The sequence below is a fragment of the Mauremys reevesii genome, linkage group 3 (assembly GCF_016161935.1).
Source record: "Mauremys reevesii isolate NIE-2019 linkage group 3, ASM1616193v1, whole genome shotgun sequence".
NCBI classification, from domain to species: domain Eukaryota; kingdom Metazoa; phylum Chordata; order Testudines; family Geoemydidae; genus Mauremys; species Mauremys reevesii.
This window is the reverse complement of record NC_052625.1, coordinates 83,180,226-83,198,463: the sequence shown is the minus strand read 5'-3', so window position 1 is coordinate 83,198,463 and position 18,238 is coordinate 83,180,226. Positions and strand designations below refer to the sequence as shown.

The 18,238-nt window shown below is 42.2% G+C and overlaps 1 protein-coding gene and 1 long non-coding RNA gene across 2 annotated transcripts in view; one reads left to right on the top strand and one right to left on the bottom strand.

Annotated features, from left to right (window-relative positions):
• Nucleotides 1-12,963, top strand: part of LOC120402387 — a 34,992-nt gene extending 22,029 nt beyond the window's left edge. Inside the window, exon 3 of the long non-coding RNA XR_005597208.1 lies at nucleotides 12,844-12,963. This is a non-coding gene — a long non-coding RNA (uncharacterized LOC120402387). The remainder of the gene's footprint in view (nucleotides 1-12,843) is intronic.
• Nucleotides 11,038-17,722, bottom strand: PSMB1 (proteasome 20S subunit beta 1). Its single transcript, XM_039533006.1, has 6 exons — nucleotides 17,521-17,722; nucleotides 15,717-15,824; nucleotides 14,273-14,354; nucleotides 13,518-13,647; nucleotides 12,079-12,185; nucleotides 11,038-11,343 (listed from the first exon to the last, which is right to left on the bottom strand). The coding sequence occupies exons 1-6, from the start codon at nucleotides 17,619-17,621 to the stop codon at nucleotides 11,158-11,160; spliced, it is 714 nt and encodes a 237-aa protein (XP_039388940.1). The 5' UTR covers nucleotides 17,622-17,722; the 3' UTR covers nucleotides 11,038-11,157.
• Nucleotides 17,723-18,238: the final 516 nt, after the last annotated feature.

Here is an 18,238-nt window from a genome sequence, read left to right as displayed (position 1 = left end):
GTTTGTTTACTATAAAATTTTCATTACAAACATAGTCTTTGGGCCTTGAGGCTGATCTCACACAGACATTTATCAGTTGCTGCTGTACAAGCTATGCAGCAATATGCATCCATATGTCTGAGATCAAAATAAGGCCTTCAAAATTAGTAAGGCAAAGAATATCGCAGTAGGGAAGCCAGTAAAATACTCAATGGCTATTTTTACACACACAACATAATTGTTTTGAAGCCTGTGACGGCAACTAAATATTGCCATCTGATGGTTCCTCTTAGCACTGCCCCAGATGCAATCAGTTCAGCTCCATGTCTGAGAGCTGCTTCCCAAAACACATCTCTGCAATTTGCAGGCTCTGAGCAATGTGGCTAGAACCTGGGGGGCTGCTGGAAGTGTTGGGACCCAGCAAAGTGATCAGCTCAAAGAGCATTCGCTATCCAAAAACTAAAAGCACATACTTTAAAAATAAATAAAAGTTGTTCCAGTCTTTCTGCAGAAAGGGAGGCCTCGGTAAAACAGGAATTCTGCAAGATAGAGAGGAAGCAAATTTCCCCCTCTATTCATTTTGGTAAATAAATCTAATCCCCGGGCTCAAATAGTTAAATCTAACCCAGTCCTCTGCTATCAGCAAGCACTAGCTATATTCTGGTGCTTGATATGTCTTATCTTATTGTTACTCCTTTATGAGTACTTGTATTGCAATAGTGCCCCACAGCCTCCATTGCCTCCGTAATTCAAGGTGCTAGTCAAAGCACTTTATAAACATTAAACGCTTAACTAACACCACCATGCTGTAGCTGACAATTTCTTGTAGACTGAGGGAGAGAGCTGAGGGAGGCCACAGAGGACCGCGTCAGGGCCAGAGCTGCGACTAGAACTCAGGAGGTTCCTACCTTCTAGCCCAGTGGTTCTCAAACTTTTGTACTGGTGACCCCTTTCATATAGCAAGCCTCTGAGTGAGACCCCCCCCCTAATAAATTAAAAACACTTTTTAATATATTTAACACCATTATAAATGCTGGAGGGAAGCAGGGTTTGGGGTGGAGGCTGACAGCTCATGACCCCCCATGTAATAACCTCATGACCCCCTGATGGGTCCCGACCCCCAGTTTGAGAACCCCTGCTCTAGCCCTGTGCTCAGACCCATGGTTTTTTATTGCAGATACTTGAGGCACTATGGTCGTATAAAGGCCCCAGGGAGGATTGGAGATCCAATGTGTTGGGCATGGCACATAAATAAAAGCCTGCCATGGGAGACGTAAAATCTAAGGTAACTGAATAACCTTATGAACAAATTTGTTTTATTCAGTAATAAAAAGTGTGTGGGTGGCTGGGTGTGTTAGAAAACATGCTTTATAACTGTGATGAAATCGCTCCAGTGTTTACCTATTCTAGGATGAATGTTTAAATACAAGCAATTCAGACAATATAGCTGTTTATCAACCAGCTTTGTTTAAAAAGCAAAGGAAGCTGATGCAGCAGCTAGCCCCTTTAAGCAGGGCCCGCCCACAACATTTTGGCACCTGAGGTGGGGAGCTCAAATGACACCCCCATATCCCTTTGCTTGGGCCAAAACTTTGAAAGGTCTCAATTTTGCCTTCTTCCTATTCTACTCCTCTCATGGTACTGCTCTGCTACCTACCCCAATAAAGGAGAACTAACAACTTAAAATGCCTTGTTCAAAAATGTTAAGTAACACTTAACTTTCAAACTCCTGAACAGCAAATGTATCTTTTCTTGTCTGCATAGTAAACACTGGCATGTTTATCTGTTTGAATAATCGAAGTGGTGCTTTCCGTGCCTTCTTGGTTGCAAAGATTTGAACTGCTTCCTGAAGGTCCACAGTCTGAGCCAGCTCATGCTCTATTGAGATGTTGCAAGGCCGACCAGCCTCTCCTGTGTCATTGTGGAGTGTAGATGTGTTTTTATTAACTTCAGCTTGGAGAAGCTGCGTTCTCCACTGGCAACTGTTACAGGAAGTGTTAGAAGTACGCACAGAGCAACAAAAGCATTTGGAAAGAGGGTGGTCATCTTATTTGTGCACATATATTCCAGAACAGCCTTTGGAGTTGATCCTGCTGAAAGGTATTTTGAAAGGGCCTTCAGTTCATCACCTAAATCACTCGCATCGATATTGCACATCATCATGTGTCTACACTGTCTCTAGTGCCCTGCACTGATGGTGTAGGTCTTCTTCAGGTATAGTGAGGAGTTTTGGAATATCATAAAACATCCCAAATATACTGCTGTGTTCCTTGAGCTGCATGAAACGTTTTTCAATTGACTGTATTGCACAATCTAGCACCTGGTTAAAGAATTCAACTCTGAATTGTTGTTTGGGGTCTCTTATGGGATTATCCCGTGCCTTGTAATCAAAATGTCGTCTTCGGTGACTCTTGTATTCTTGAATGGGTGGGAAAATAGCTTCAGTGTGAAGTTCCTCTGCCAACTTCTGTGCACTCTTCAGAATGTTTTGAAATCCCTCATCTGACCGGTAAGACTGTAGATATGACTTTGCTTTGTCCAGTTGTTCCATTGCTCCAGATATATCAAGGTCAACACCTTGGAGTCTCTTGCTTACAACATTTATTTCAAACAGTATGTCATGCCACAACACTAAGCCACACAGAAATTTGAAGTTATGTATGTTTCTGGTGATTCCATTTCCCTCTGCCATTGTTCTCCCATGAACAGTTCCTGTCATAGCATTATCCTTCATAATTGCAACTATGGCATCATCTATCTTCCCAATTTGGTGTTTGATAGGCTTTATCGCCTCCACTTGACTTTCCCATCAGGTGGCACTCAGTGGTTTCAGTGTCAGAGAGGATGTTCCCAGATGTTGTTTCAAAATTTGCCATCAATGAGTTGATGCAGAGAAAAATACAGAGATGCTTTGAATTACATTAAAAAATTCAGCAGCCTCACTAGAAGCTGATGCTGCATCACTGACCACCAAGTTCAATGAATGAGAACTGCATGGGACAAAAAAAGCTCGAGGGTTTAACTCTTGGATCCATGTCTGCACTCCTCTGCTCTTTCCTCTCATGTTGGCACCATTATCGTATCCCTGACCTTACATGTCAGCTATCACAATTCCCGTATCTTCCAGCTTTTTAAGAAGCACATTTGTCATATCAGCTCCTGTAGTATCATCAATGTCAATAAATTCTAGAAAATGCTCTCTGACAGTCACCATTGCAGCGACATTTTCACTAGGTTCTGTTGTTGTTACAAAACACACCATTAAAGTCATTTGTTCCGTATGTCTGATGTCAAGTGTGCAATCCAGAATAACAAAGTAATACCTTGCTGACTTCAGATATGCCACAATCTTCTGTTTGACTTTTGTTGCCAGTAACTGTATAATCTCATTTTGAATTGTTTTTCCAAGGTAGTGGTATGTGTACATTTCTTAGGTGGTGACTCTTCTTAGATGCTCCTGGAGTACAGCATCAAACTGAGCCATCAGCTCCACAATTTTAAGGAAGTTTCCATTGTTTGGCACATACAGCTGTTCTGAATGGCCACGCAGTGCTAGGTTTTGGGTAGCAAGCATTCTCACAATGGCAATGAGCCTTTTCAGAACATTTTGCCAGTAAAGAGACTCTGATGCAATCTTCTCTTGATGGTGATCATCTATGGTGGCCTTTAACCTTAGTCTCATCTCAAGCTCTTTCCACCTATGGAATGCTCTCTGGTGATTTGCTGCCTTCTCATGGCATGCCAGATTTCTAGCCAGATTTTTCCAGTCCTTTGTTCCTGTAAACCCAGTGTGGCTGAAATGTTAGACTGGAAGAATTTGCAACAAAAACAGTATGCAGCATTCTGGGTATTTGAGTACATAAGCTATGGTCTCTCCACTTTGTCACTGTTGGGGATTTCATGCCAGTAATGTGTTGGATGGAAACTTCTATTTTCATTGTCTTTGGGGAACATGAAGTTTTTCACTTGCTGTGAACCATGCAGTACAAGGAAGTCCCTCAGGATACTACTCAAGTGGGTCCACAGTCCTGGATCATGTAGACTTAAGAAACTAAACTCAGCAGCAGCTGTTTCTTGTGCCTCCAACAAACTCTTCTCTGATCTACACTTTTCTTCAGGAATGTGCATGGTTACATCCATTTGAGATGGAGATATGGATGCTGCAGTAGCTGCCAGGTCACCTGCAGTCTGACTAACTGGAAGATCAGGCATCTCCTCACCACTCACATCCTCACTTGGGCCGGAAGGCTCACCGTGAACATTTGTGTCTATGTATCTCAAGAGAGCTCCTTCCTGCTTAGATAGAAAAGCTTCCTTTGCTTTCTTTCTTTTTCTTAATGCTGCCCCAGAGGGGCGTTTTCACCTTTCACTCATGACTGCTTTTCTGTGCCAGCTATAGTGGCTCTCAACACTCAGTTGAAGGGGACAAATAAGCAGGCTGGTAGCAGGGCCTGAGTGAGGGAAGATATCAGCGTCTTAAGGGCCTAGCTAGCTCCTACTACTTCAGTTGACTGCCTGTTCTCCTCAAATGGGTTCAGGGAAGCAGCAGGAAACAGGAAGCTCCCTGAGAGCTGGTGTTAATCAGTCCAGGCTCCTGGGGATGCTAGAGAGGTACATAAGAGGCTCCTCCTCCTCTCTCTCCCTGCAGCTCCTGCTGCTTTCTGTTATTGCCTCTCACCTTTTCTCCTGCCTGCCTGTTATGTCTCTTGTGCCCCAGGGCCGCCCAGAGGATTCAGGGGGCCTGGGGCAAAGCAATTTTGGGGGCCCCTTCTATATAAAAAAAGTTGCAATACTATAGAATACTATATTCTCGTGGGGGCCTGGGGCAAATTGCCCCACTTGCCCCTCCCCCCCCCGGCGGCCCTGTTGTGCCCTCCTTCCTCCAGCACAGCACTCCTCCATCCTTGTGCATCTAGAGCAGAGAGAATACATATGCACCAGCAGCAGACACAATTTTCTACACTCTGGGTCCTAGTGGAGCCCCCACACAGTCTGGCACCTGAGGTGGCCGCCTCAGTTCACCCCATGGTAAGGCCAGCCCTGTCTTTAAGGGATTTATGATCAGTGGATTATATATTGTAAATTCTTCTCTTGCTTTATTGTGTGTTTACTTGTATTGCACGCATACAATCTAAAAACAGCTGTAATCCAGCAAGGTAACCAGCTCACTTTTCTGACTGAAGAGTAACTTATGGAGTCCTTTCATTTACTTTTTCCTGGCAAACCTGTAAAAGCTTGAGCACGAGTGGTGATGTCATCAGGGCAGGGCTTGAACAGGGAAGCCTGACATGGTAATGTGATAAAAGGCCTTTCTACGTTACTGGATCAAATACTTCCTATAGAGGGAACAAATGCAGTGTTACCGTTTCCTGGCTGCTCAGCAAGCAGCATATGTGAAATGAGTTTGGTAGTCTCAATCCAGTTACCAGTGAATAAGCATCCACCACAACTGGTATCAATTGGTCCTTAGTTGAGCATTCTCAGGAGACTGGCTAAGGACTGAATGTGCATAGTTATTTCTAGAGATGAAGGGAACTGGATGTTCCCTGCTGGTGGCAGGGAAGTACAGTGAAGCTTGTGTACCACTATCTCTTACTGTATTTGTTCTCAGTATAAGCAGAACTTTAGGCCTTCTCTAGATCATCTGTTCTCAACCATGGGTCCGAGGCCCCCTGGTGGGCTGTGAGCAGGAACGTGCAATACAAGTAAACACACAAGCAGGGCTGGCATTAGACTCCCTGGGGCCCAGGGCAGAAAGCCAAAGTCCCACCTCCCCAAGTCCCACCACCGAGGCCTGTAGCCAAAGCCTGAGCAGCTTAGCTACGTGGGACCCACTGTGGCGTGGGGCCCTGGGCAATTGCCCTGCTTGCTACCCCCTAATGCCGGCCCTGGTTTTTATATGCAGAAAAACAGTTGTGGCACAGGTGGGCCGTGGGGTTTTTATCCCATGTTGGGCGGGGTGGAGGGAGGGCTCAGAAAGAAAAAGGTTGAGAACCCCCATGTCCAGATGACAAAGTTGCCCTGATATAATTTACGGTGCAAATTTAAATGGATACAGGTAAACTGGCACAAACATTTATTTCAGTATGAGTGTCTTATTGCAGTTCTGCTTAAATCTATTGCATACAAGTTTCAATTAATCCAAAATAAAAGTATAAACAGAGTGGTTGCACAGATTTTAATATATTAATTTACAAACCCAGTTCAGTTAAACCAGTGCAACTTTCCCATGTAGCCAAGGTCTTAGTCCCCAAGGCTATCAGGCATCTTTAATGCTCATTAAGTTAATTAATATACCATTTAAACAAGGGGAAACATTCCTTTCCTTCTGTCCTCACCTGTTTTTTATTATTAAATTATTTCAATATCTTAACCAAGGAAACAGACTTCTAGGTTACTAGTCATAGCAGTGTGTAACCCTTTCAACATGAAGCCCAGGTACATATGAAACTCACCTGGGTTTTGTTACAAACCTAGGATCCATCCAGCCCCAAATCATCAGTGTTCACTAAACTTTAATTGAATCTTCAATGATTTATGGTTTAATGTGAAAATTACACAACTCACTATTGCAGATGGATTAATATGAAACCACATAATGCTCAGCTGCTTCAACTGAATTGCACTTGGGTATTGGAGTTTGAATTTGAAACTCAGGTTAAAAAAAAAAACCACACTAATCATTGGTTCAAAACTCTGCAAACAAATTGTTACAGCTCTGTCCTAGCCAGCTGCATACATCAAAAATTATTGCAGTAACTTTAAATATATCAAATCCTTTCAGATGACTTTATCAGAATTAACTTTAAGAACCCTATTAACTTGCTTTATCAAAAGCTAAAAACCATATGTTTCAGTGAATAAATACTTGAAAGAATGTTTTTAATTCTGTGGCCATCTCCCCGCCCCACCAACACACATTTAGTTGTGGTAACATCAAGTGACCTGAGCTCTAGTATATTAGTCAGGTTGGTTGTCCTCCAGCCATAATATCCATGGATGTGAAATCTCTGCTTCTTACAAGGAACAAGAGTGGCACCCAGTGGTCAAGTGTTTTAATGAACTCCTTGAAGGATCACTGCATTAGTCAGACTTTGCCATTCACTAGACCAGGGGTTGGCAACCTTTCAGTAGTGGTGTGCCGACTCTTCATTTATTCACTCTAATTTAAGGTTTTGCGTGCCAGTAATACATTTTAAAGTTTTTAGAAAGTCTCTTTCTATAAGTCTATAATATATAATTAAACTATTGTTGTATGTAAAGTAAATAAGGTTTTTAAAACATTTAAGAAGCTTCATTTAAAATTAAATTAAAATGCAGAGCCCCCCAGACCAGTGGCCAGGACCCGAGCAGTGTGAGTGCCACTGAAAATCAGCTTGCGTGCTGCCTTTGGCACGCATGCCATAGGTTGCCTACCCCTGCACTAGACTTAAATATAGTGTGGCTGTGTTAACAGTTGTGGATGGGGGACTAGGCCAACATTCAGACTGTGACTTGAGGAGGCTGATAATGGGTAAAATGAATAACAAGAAACAGGGGAGTGAGTCAACATCAAGAGCAGGCAGACTAGGAGAACCAAGGTGTTTTTCTCTGTAGGGCAGAGATGTGCTGGCAACTGTGTAAATTGAGCAGAGCACAGCAATGGGAGGAAATGAGAATGGCTAGATATAGGCACCACCAAGAGAGACAGCAGAAAGCAGAGAAGTGTCATTCCTTTAGTGTTATTACTTTGGGTGTTTGTCTACCATTTGTGGACTAGTCATAGTGATTTGAAGGCTATGAGAAGAAACAACCCACTACAAACTAATTAAAACTTAAATCCTCAAGGCACTCACTTCAAAATCATTAATTTTGTATAATAATGGCCATGTCAGAGAAAGGAAAGTCAGGCTCTAGCTTAATGGATGTAGTTTTCTGTAGGAATGTGATATAGTACCATGTATTCTTTTTTTACACTGTCATTTTTCACCTGTATTTGACTGTCTAGTACTCACAAAAAAGCCGAAAGAATATGGGGGGGGGTAACGTGACAATCTGATCCTAGTAGTGCTAGTCTCACTTCATGGGGGGAGAGTACAGCTAATATTCAGTCCTGCTACATTTGACAAGAAACCTCCATTTTTAATTTAGAGGTAGGACATGGTCTCAGCATATTTTAGTAAAAGCACAGGCCATGGCCTGGAAGAGCTGTTGGCAAAAGACCAAGTTTTCATGTTAAGCTAGTCTGAAATTACTGCTTTGCTGACTCATACAATTCAGGTCTGCTATTGTTTACCTAAGACCTAGCAGCAGGTAAATGAAGAAATTCATTTCAGACATAAATGTAATGTATCAGTCCAAACTACTGCACTGAATGTGTTGATGTAAAGAATGTATGGATTGTGAAAGCATCCAAGAACATGCATGGTACACTGGGCTATATTTTGCCATTGAATATGCAACCTTCCACTGGAGGACAGAAGATTGAACTGCTCAGCCTTCAAACCAAATCATACAATTCCAGTTAAGGTTTTTGTCCCAGTAATCATTCCCAGAGGCTTTCACTTTGCTTGAAAGTATTAGTGAGACCACATCTGTGTCTTGCTGATTCATGGAGTCAGGAATGCAACAATCCTTCCTTAGCCTACATCCACACTTGGAGCTAGGGGTGTGATTCCCAGCTCATTAAGAAATACGCTAGCTCAATGAGAGCTAAAAATAGTAATGTAGCCATAGTAGCATGGACATCAGCGAGTGGCATCACAGGCTAACCACCCTGAGTATGTGCCCTCAGGGTCCAGGCAGGTTTGTACTCAGGGCAGCTAGCTTGGGCCATTGGTGCCCATGCTTATTTAGCTAGCGTATGTCTCTGCAAGCTGGGAATCACCCCTAACTCCAAGCGCAGATGCAGTCTTAGTTTCAATCTGTATACTGGATTGACCACAGAAGAGAAGTTATAACACGAAATACTCTGCTGTAAACAAAATTATTGCAATTTTAAATGCTTTTCAGAAAAGACTGAAAAACTCAAGAGTCAGCTCCCAAGTGGGTAAACATTTACAACTAATGATTTTTTTACATTGCACTAGTTTTCACAGTACTACTCAAACACTCTGTATTTACTAAATGTTATAGTTAGTCTGAGGAATCAAGCCTGGCACCTCACTCATTTAACCCAGTAAGTTTCCACAAGGTGGAACTCAATTTGGATGTTCAAACTTATTGAAAACAAGAACAGTGACCAGGACCACCACTGACTCCTTCATAGTGGAATATTGATGAGTTTGTCTAGTGCAGTGGTCCTCAACCTTTCCAGACTACTGTACCCCTTTTTAGGAGTCTGATTTGTCTTGCATACCCCAAGTTTCAACTCAACTAAACTACTTGCTTACAAAATTGGACATAAAAATACAAAAAGGTGGCACAGCACACAAACTGAAAAACTACTTACTTTCTCATTTTGTCTGTATGAAATTTTAGTTTGTACTGACTTTACTAGTGCTTTTTATGTAGCCTGTTGTAAAACTAGGCAAATATTTAGATGAGTTGATGTACCCACCTGGAAGACCTCTGAGTACCCCCAGGGGTATGCGTACTCCTTGTTGAGAATCGCTGGTCTAATGAAGTCATTTGATTGGAAAGACTAATGCTGATCAAGCCTGTATCTCACTTGTGTATTCTTTGAAAATACATTTGGAAACCAAAGTTGCAGGTGAAACTTTTTTTTTAAATTATAGCATGCAGTAATTGCAATATTTACTGTGGACCCAGACCAACATCCACAGGAGGCAATTGACAAATTCTTATTAACTAAAATTAGCTTTGCATTGGGTTGGGTTACCATAGGTGAGTTTGGAAATAAATGATGGTCATTTTAAACATGGATTAGCATCCTTATAACTGTAAAATGTTGTTAACCCTAACAAGTGAGAAGGTAATTCTTTGTTATATTTATGCTTTCTAGTTGATAGAGAAATTCTAAATTATACCTATCATTTATTAAATTAACAGAATTTACTTTAAAGCACTACTAAAATATCTGATTTTGTGACTACGGAGAGCCAAAGCTTGAAAAATCCACTCACTCCTGAAAAGTAGGATTCTTTTCCAGGCTAGTGCCATCAACATCTTTAGAACCTAGTTTTTGTTTAAAATTTCCAAGCCCTACCAGCTGTGAAGAGAACCTTCCAAACATGGACTTATTGTTAAACAATACAGTGCCATCTTCCAAATTCTGCAGAAGGTTGAAGTGCCTCTGCTGATGCTCAGAGCATTCCCAAGTTGCTGCAGAGTGAGAACACTAAACAGTCTCATCAGCTCCACTGATGCTATTCAGCAGGTAAATCAGTTGCTCTTTGGGAAAGCTCTGAACAGCAACAGGTGGCAAATGGAGCTACTTATGAGATAGGAGAATCCAAAAGAGAATAGTTTAGGACGTGTGTGTGATTGTGGAGGTCAGTGGTGGGCTTCAGACTTTGAATACTAACTCGTCAGAGGCACATGTGAAAGATGAGCCCCTGAGCAGGGTCAAGGAAAACACTGTTATGAATCCCTGCATCCTTCTCTCTTTCCAAGCAGCAGGGAGAACTGGCTTCTGGATAACAGGTTTACTCCTCTAGCTATCAGGTAAGATTTCCAAGCCCTGTATGGATGAGGATGGGCAGGAGAGATAAATGGCATAAATTAGAGGAGTAGCAAAGAGATTTTAGAGGAAAAGCAAGTTATATGGGCTATGGGGAGAAGGGGGAACACTGAAATCAATCCAACAAAGAATGTCATGATAGAGGAGGAAGAAAGAGGATAGATAAGTTTTTCATCCTGAGTAGTAGGCTTACTACTCTAACAACTGCAAAGTTAGCTCACAGAGTAAAACTGGCAACTGTAAACTGAATGGTAATTCAATCTATGACATGCTGTCTGTCAAATATTTGATCTGCTGTGCAGCATTCTTTCTGGTTTTTCCATTTATCAAACCAAACCCATATCCCAACCAGTGAACGCATGGGTTGCCCCAATTTCATTAGGAAACACTATCACTTTTCAAATCCCTTCAGTACTGTTTGAAGACCACAATCAACATTTTGATAGTTAACTTTTGTTAAGTTCTTTTAATAAGACAAATGTCACCATAATACAAGTAAATCAGACCGGTTACAACTTAGATTACATAATGCAGATTTAATTGACAAGTATTCAGAATTAGTCCTTCCGTAACTGAAGTGACTCCTCCTTAATACCATCTTTTGTGACAATGGTGATCTTAAGTGCATCTCCAGTGTATACATCTCTCTCAGCTGCAGAAATAAAGACATCTTTAACTAGTTGCATAGCCTTTTCCAGGGACAAAGGTACATGCTCCACATTTTGCATATTCTTGAAGCCAACCTAGGAAAGAAAGTGACATTGGATTACTTTTTGTTTCATGAGTTTTTAAAAATCCAAGTAAAGAGAAATGTTAAAATTAGTCAGACATCAGAATTGCCAGGCTTAAGTGCGAACAGAAATTCTAAAACATAGATCAATCTCTTCTGAACACCCAAACACTTGCAAAGGGATTTTGTTCAACAATTTAAACTTTGATGTAAGGCTGCTCAAAAGCTGGTGCATAAAGGGAGGTGTGCTAATAATTCTATTATACCTACTGAGTAGAGAGAGCAGGAAATTGGGCTCAGAATAAGGCAAGTATGTTTTTTCTCTTCTCCACTTAATATAGAGTAGTTTTATAGAAACCACAATGAACATTCAAACTGAACCAGTTCGTACAGAAGCTTCCCATTCTAGCACTGCTCAAGAGAGCTACCACACTCACAGCATTCTATACCGGCTCATCCAATAGAGCACAATTTGTTTACACGTTGCTTTGCAGTACTCCAAGAACATTAAGAATTTGCACAAGTGTGAACATTCGAGTTTCTAAAGGTTGTCCAAGACTTTCACTCTGTTACATTTGCCCTTAATAAAATGGCTCATGGAAAGAACCACCATTCCACAACTTAACTATGTTACAGACCTATTACACGGGAGCCATGGTAAAATTGTTCAGAAGGAATGAGACATAGGTTACCGAGATGCAAAATAAATACCGCCCCCCCCCCCCAATAAAAATCAAGACTTCTTTACCTGGTTGTCAAGTAGGGGCTGTAGCATGGCACTTGCTGAACCACCAGCTTTGAAAGCATCTCTCTGGTATGAACCTACTGGGTCAAAGCTATACACTGCTCCCTTCCCTTGAAAAGAAAAAAGTTTATATTAAATCTACATGCCAGAAAGTTATTTTCTTAATGATATACAAGATCTACTGCAAAAACACTACATATACTAGTTTCCAAGCCATCCTGAGACAAGATTAATAACTTGACCTCTGAAGAAAAGGTGATTAGAAGGATAAAGACCAGCTCTGATTCTTGGTCAAAGGGCTTGGCTACACTTACAAATTTGCAGCGCTGCAGCAGGGTGTGAAAACATACCCTCTCCAGCTCTGCAAATTGCGGCGCTGCAAAGCGCCAGTGTGGTCAAAGCCCCAGCGCTGGGAGCGCGGCTCCCAGCGCTGTACGTTATTCCCCACAGGGAGGTGGAGTACAGACAGCACTGGGAGAGCTCTCTCCCAGCGCTGGCGCTTTGACTACACTTAGCGCTTCAAAGCGCTGCCGCGGTAGCGCTTTGAAGTGCTAAGTGTAGCCACAGCCTAAGTCATAGAATAGAGGATCCTAACGGTATTGTGACTGGAGCTCAACGAAATAATTGGAAAAGCTTAAAAGCCAGTGATAAGAAGCATGCTTCTGAGGTGCTAAAAGTGACAGTTACCTTCCAAGTTTTATTGAACTACTACTTTTATATAATCTCCAAAGGTTTTGATTTGAAACAGTGTATTTGTTAATTTCACAGGCCATTTAGAAAAGGAATATGCTGCTGGAACAGCCCTGCCTACCAATAATGATGATAAAGGATCTGAAGGTAAAGTTGGCATTAAGATGTGAGTTGATAAATCATTTCACTAAAAATATCTCATCTTTAAACTAGATGTATATGCTTGGCCCCCAATACAGGCAAAGTCCTGTGAACAATGGCAATCCACTGTTCTGTACTGTTGCTTTTCCAAACAGCCTGAAAGACAAGCAGCGTATTCCAATCCACCTTAAAATATTAAACATGGAGACAGAAAGGTAGAAGTGTTTTAGCAAAGATGTTATTCCAGCTGTTTAAGTCATTTGAAAAAGTAGGATTTAGCCATCTTCAGATTTTGGAGTTCATACACACACAGACTCTTCAGAGACTGACAGCAGTAATATATCAAGATGATGATGAAAATTAAAGATTGTTTTAGTTTTCCTACTAAAAAGGGATTATAATACTTACCAAAGCTAATTTTATAAAGTGCTTTGAGATCCTCAAAAAAAAAAAACTGCAAGTGAAGAGCAACATTATTTTCACGTAAGAGAAGCAAGCATACAAACTTCAAACTGCACCACCAGTCTGCTTCAGCTGAAATGACTGCCCTTCACCTGCAGAAAGTCAGCCGCCTCTCCCTTTCTTGTGGAGAGCAAAGTCTAAGTCTTTACCTTCTTCATCGAGCCCACCAATGATGTTGTAAACGTAGTAAGGAAAGAAGCGTCGAGAATACAGGATTGTAGACAGCATCGCTGCAATAGCCCCAGTAGTCATGGTCTTGTTATTGGAATGCTTGTACATCTGCAATCACCAAGTGGTGCAGCACACAAACAAGTGGGTTAAACAGTAATATTAGAATAGTAAATGGACATAACCACTATTTTTATAACAAGTAAATTTCAAACTACATCTCACCAAGAAGAAAAGAGTGCATAGCAGGAGTATAATTCAAATACATTTAATATTATGGAAATTCAATTAGTAATCTAAACACTATCACGATTAAATGTTTGTGTACATATTGGGTTTCTTAAAGTAGTTTAGGCACAACATTTAGGTTTCATACAGAAGTTTTTATAAAAACAGGTGTCATCTGGTCACCAACACCACCAAGATATTAAAATTGGGGTTTTTTTAAATATGCCTTTACTCTTCACAATTTGTGTGTTCTAACTGGCTTTGCATTTTACTCAGTTTAGACAGTAAATACATATAAGTACACTTTCCCTTTCTTGTTCTTTCACTAGCAGTGCTACAATGTTTGGCGTATAAACACTTTAGGGGAATGTTTGAAACAAAACAGTTACCTGTACTTTGTTACATTTTTATTTGTTTCTTCACCTGGTCTAATTATTGCGCTCTTCTCTAATATTTTAATAAGGGTTTATTACTTTCATTTATACATAAAAATATCAAATTTAGCTACCTTTAGTCTTGCTTCGATAATTTTAGTCAGTGTAAGGCAGTCTCCATGAAAACCACTGCATCCAATGACTGTTTGATCTGTTCTGTAAAATGCAAAATTTGATATTTCAATAAGTTCATATTTTTAGTGCTTTCAACTACACCAGTTTCTTACATTGACAAAGACTAGGAAAGTACTGAATGTATTCTTATTTTTTAATGCAATGCATCACCGGGTAACAATGATCAGCTAACTCTCTATAGACTATTAGCAAGTGATTTGCAAATCAATATGGCTCTGTATACCAGTTTGGGAACCACTTATCTAGCAGTTAAGTGCAAGACTGTGAGAAAGGAGAAAGATTCTATTCTCAGTCCTGTCAGCTAATTTTGTAATACTATGGGTATGTGATTTAACCTCTGTGCCTCAAACTGTTCCAATCTAAGATTGGAACAACAGGATTTGCACACCTTACAGAGCTATTGAGAGGTTTAATTAACATTTTATAAAGTGCGTTGAGATCTCTGATTGAAGGAGCTATAGAAATGCAAATCAAAATATTAAACTTTTATATAAAAACGAGGGTCGATAGTCATTTCAAACCTATTTACAAACGATACCATCTAAAAATTGACAATATATTTTATTCAAAGCTGTTAAGTGTTATTAACTTTAATAACCTAAAGTGAAAGCTTTTTCTCTTACTACAAGATTACATTAATGATAAGCAGCCACCATATTTCAGCAGATTGAGATGGTACCAAGGTAACTCACCTCTGGACACTACCAAGAAGTTACTGATATGCTAAGGGGTTAGCCAGGAGAAACTTGAACTCATGTGAGCTGTCAAAGAGAGGATTTGCATCTGTAGCTGGTGGCAGTTTTGGAGTGTAAGTGAGGCATCTGTCACATTTAAAAGCATATAATAATAAACTTTTTAAAAGGGGACACACTCCAGGAGCACTGAAGGAAATATAGGAGGAATGTAAAAGAAGATTGATAAAGGAATTGCTGACCGATTCACTGCTGATCTCTGCTAGGGAGCTCTTTGAGGTGCCACATGGTCTACTGAAATAATAATGGACTACTGACATTCCTGATATACAGCCACCAAAGGAAACACTTTCGCACCCCAACTACTGGGTGTCAGGAACAGGCAAAGATATTCACAACAGCAACTCTAAATGCTGCTACAATTAGCTGAGCACTCTTAGGGGTGCCCATCAAAAAAAAAGCAGATCTACTTACCTTGTGTTTAGGAAATCAAGAACATCAGGTGTCAGTGAAATTCAAGCAGCAAAATACAAACGAAGAAACTTGATCTCATTTATAGCATCATAACAGAGCACAAATTAAACCCTTACAAATTTCCTTCCTGTCTTACTGGAATTTTTTCTGGGAGAGCAAATGAAAATTCTGGTCATTCAATCTCCCCAAGATGCCATACTACAAGATTAAAACTTACAGTTTATAGCATTTTGGACTATCCCGGCTGTGAATTGCATAACCTTCACTCAGTCGCGTGTCTGAGGCAACAATAGAAAAGTCTTCTCCAGCAATTGCCAACACCGTCCTTAAAGAAAACAAAGACTAATGTATAATCATGATTTCTAACACATTTCCCTATCACCTAAGTGAGTATTTAACTAGTGCTTGGTTCTCAAACTGATCTGAGAAGCTTTGTCACAATGATGGAGCTTCTTTCAGTCTTTAAGCAGTTATGTTTCCTGCTAGAGGTCATACTGTTGAGGACTCAAGATTTCCAGAAGGGTTTTTAAAAAAGAAACAAAATATACATTCATTCACTGTAAGTGGCTGCTTCATGTCTATATACTTTGGGTAGCGGTGGGTTTATCTGTGTAAATTCAGTCACAATCAACTTTATAAACAACACGGAGAAGGGCAGCACACAAGTAGGATGGCAAAAACTTTAATAGTGACCTTTGCAAAGAGGCTGAGGATGAGTGGAGACTCAATCCTAATAAAGGTAAAGTCTTACACAACGGAAATGAAAACAGCTCAGACAATTAAAACAATTAAGCACCAATACCTTCACATTTGAGAGTTTCATTTTCAACTTGTGTTAACACTATCCTAGTTTGTTTTTGTTTTTTTCAAATAACCAACTGCAACAGTTCCCACAAGTTACAGATTCAGAAGACTAGGATCGGTGGTGGGAAGCCCAAGGATCTGTTTTTAGAAGTGGTCCAACATTATGAAAAATTCTGTGAACCAACAAACTAGCGTACCATGCCCAGATCCCAGTCACCTAAGAAAAGTGTATTGATAAAATGTCTAATCCACTGGTAAGTTATCCCCAGGTAGCTTTCAACACAGTGGTTACAACTTTTATAGAATGATGTTGCCATTGTGCTTTCTGAACAATTAAAGGTGGTTTACCTTAAGAATATTGAGGATAACAGAGTCTAAGATGCACACGTTCTAGGAAGACAGTGATAAAAATCTGCCAGGATAATTTGCTATTACAATTTCAGAGAAGGGGGATCACAAATGCAAGCCAGGAGATCACTACACCTTGCTTTAGATTTAAATTAGAGCCTCTTGTTGGATGATCCCTTCTAAGTGTAATGGTGATTCTAAAAAGGTGGACACAACACATGCATTTTTCATCAGACTAAATCCTGTCTTTCAACGTCCCTTTGTCATGAAAGCCGCTGCACTGCCCAGCTCCAATATAGAAAAGCAGTTTCCAAACCACCTTTCCTCCACATCAGTCTTTCAAACAATATTCAACTGCACGGACGGCATTCGTACGCCCCAGCATTGTGTGCGGCACCCAGAGATGGGGACTATCAGTGGAAACAGTAAGTTACACGCTGCCACTGAGATGTTACAGCCACGGGTCCTCTTTACATGAGGGTCTTTTCTTCACGTTGTTCGCCTCCCTTCTCTGCAGGCAAAGGGGCCACAAACGAGCAAGAGGGGAGGCAAAACCCCCCACACCGAGCAGCTCAGCGCAGGGAGCGGGGAAGCCGCTGCGGGGCTCCGAAGGCACCAGGGTTTCTGTGACCCCCCCCCGCGGGCTGGTTCGCGGCCGGGCTGCGGGAAGCAGCAGCGGGAGGAAGCTCGGGACTAACGTGCGGGCAGGGGGAGCGGGGGCTGGTCCCCGAACCGGCGCCGCGCTCGCAGGCCCGGGGAGGGACAGAAAGTGAAAGCGACGGGTCCGGCCGCGCCGCGCCGCGAGCGCCCGCAGGGGCAGAGGCGGGATCGCGGGGCTGAGGCTCCCGGGGGCGGGCCCGGCTCTTTACCCGCCGTTGAAGGTGTAGGGGGAGAACCGGTGCTGCACGGGGGCGCCGAGCTGCTGCCTCATCCCGGGCCTGGGCTCCGCGTAGCCGGCTGTGGACAACATCCTGGCGCGGATCCGGAGCCGGTTCGCCGCTGCTGTCTCACGGCAAAATGGCGGCGCCGGAAGCGGAACTCCGCCCCTTACTGACGGCGTCCGCTCTAGGCTCACGCTGGCCTGGTCTCCACTGCTCCGCGTTCCCCCGGCGCCGGCAGCGCCGCCTGCCGGCCGGAGGAGTGAACGCCGCGCGCCGCCTGCAAGGTTCGGCCTCTGCAATGAGCGCTCCGCAGTAGGGGCGGCCGGGGGAGGCGTCCACAGGGGCGCGCTGCCTGCACCGACCCAGGGGCCTCCCCACATGCCCCAGAGTCTCGGCGTGACACAGGCCGAGGCCGTAAGAAAGTGAACCGGCACAGCTTGAAGAGCAGCTGCCCAGACATTGGTCCTTTCACTGAGCTGCTTTGGTTGGGGGAGAGTTTGTTTGGGCAACAGCCCCTAGTCAGGTGGCATGCTGGAGTTAAAGGGCCCGTGGCTGTTGGTCAGATATGGGACAACTGAGGAGAACCCCATGTCCCACCTCTCAAAACACCCACCCCTGTGTTTAGGAAAGTAAAAGCGTTCAGGGTTAAATCCTAGAAAGAACAGGAGTGTCATGATGTGGTTTCATACTGCTCATCCCATACTTT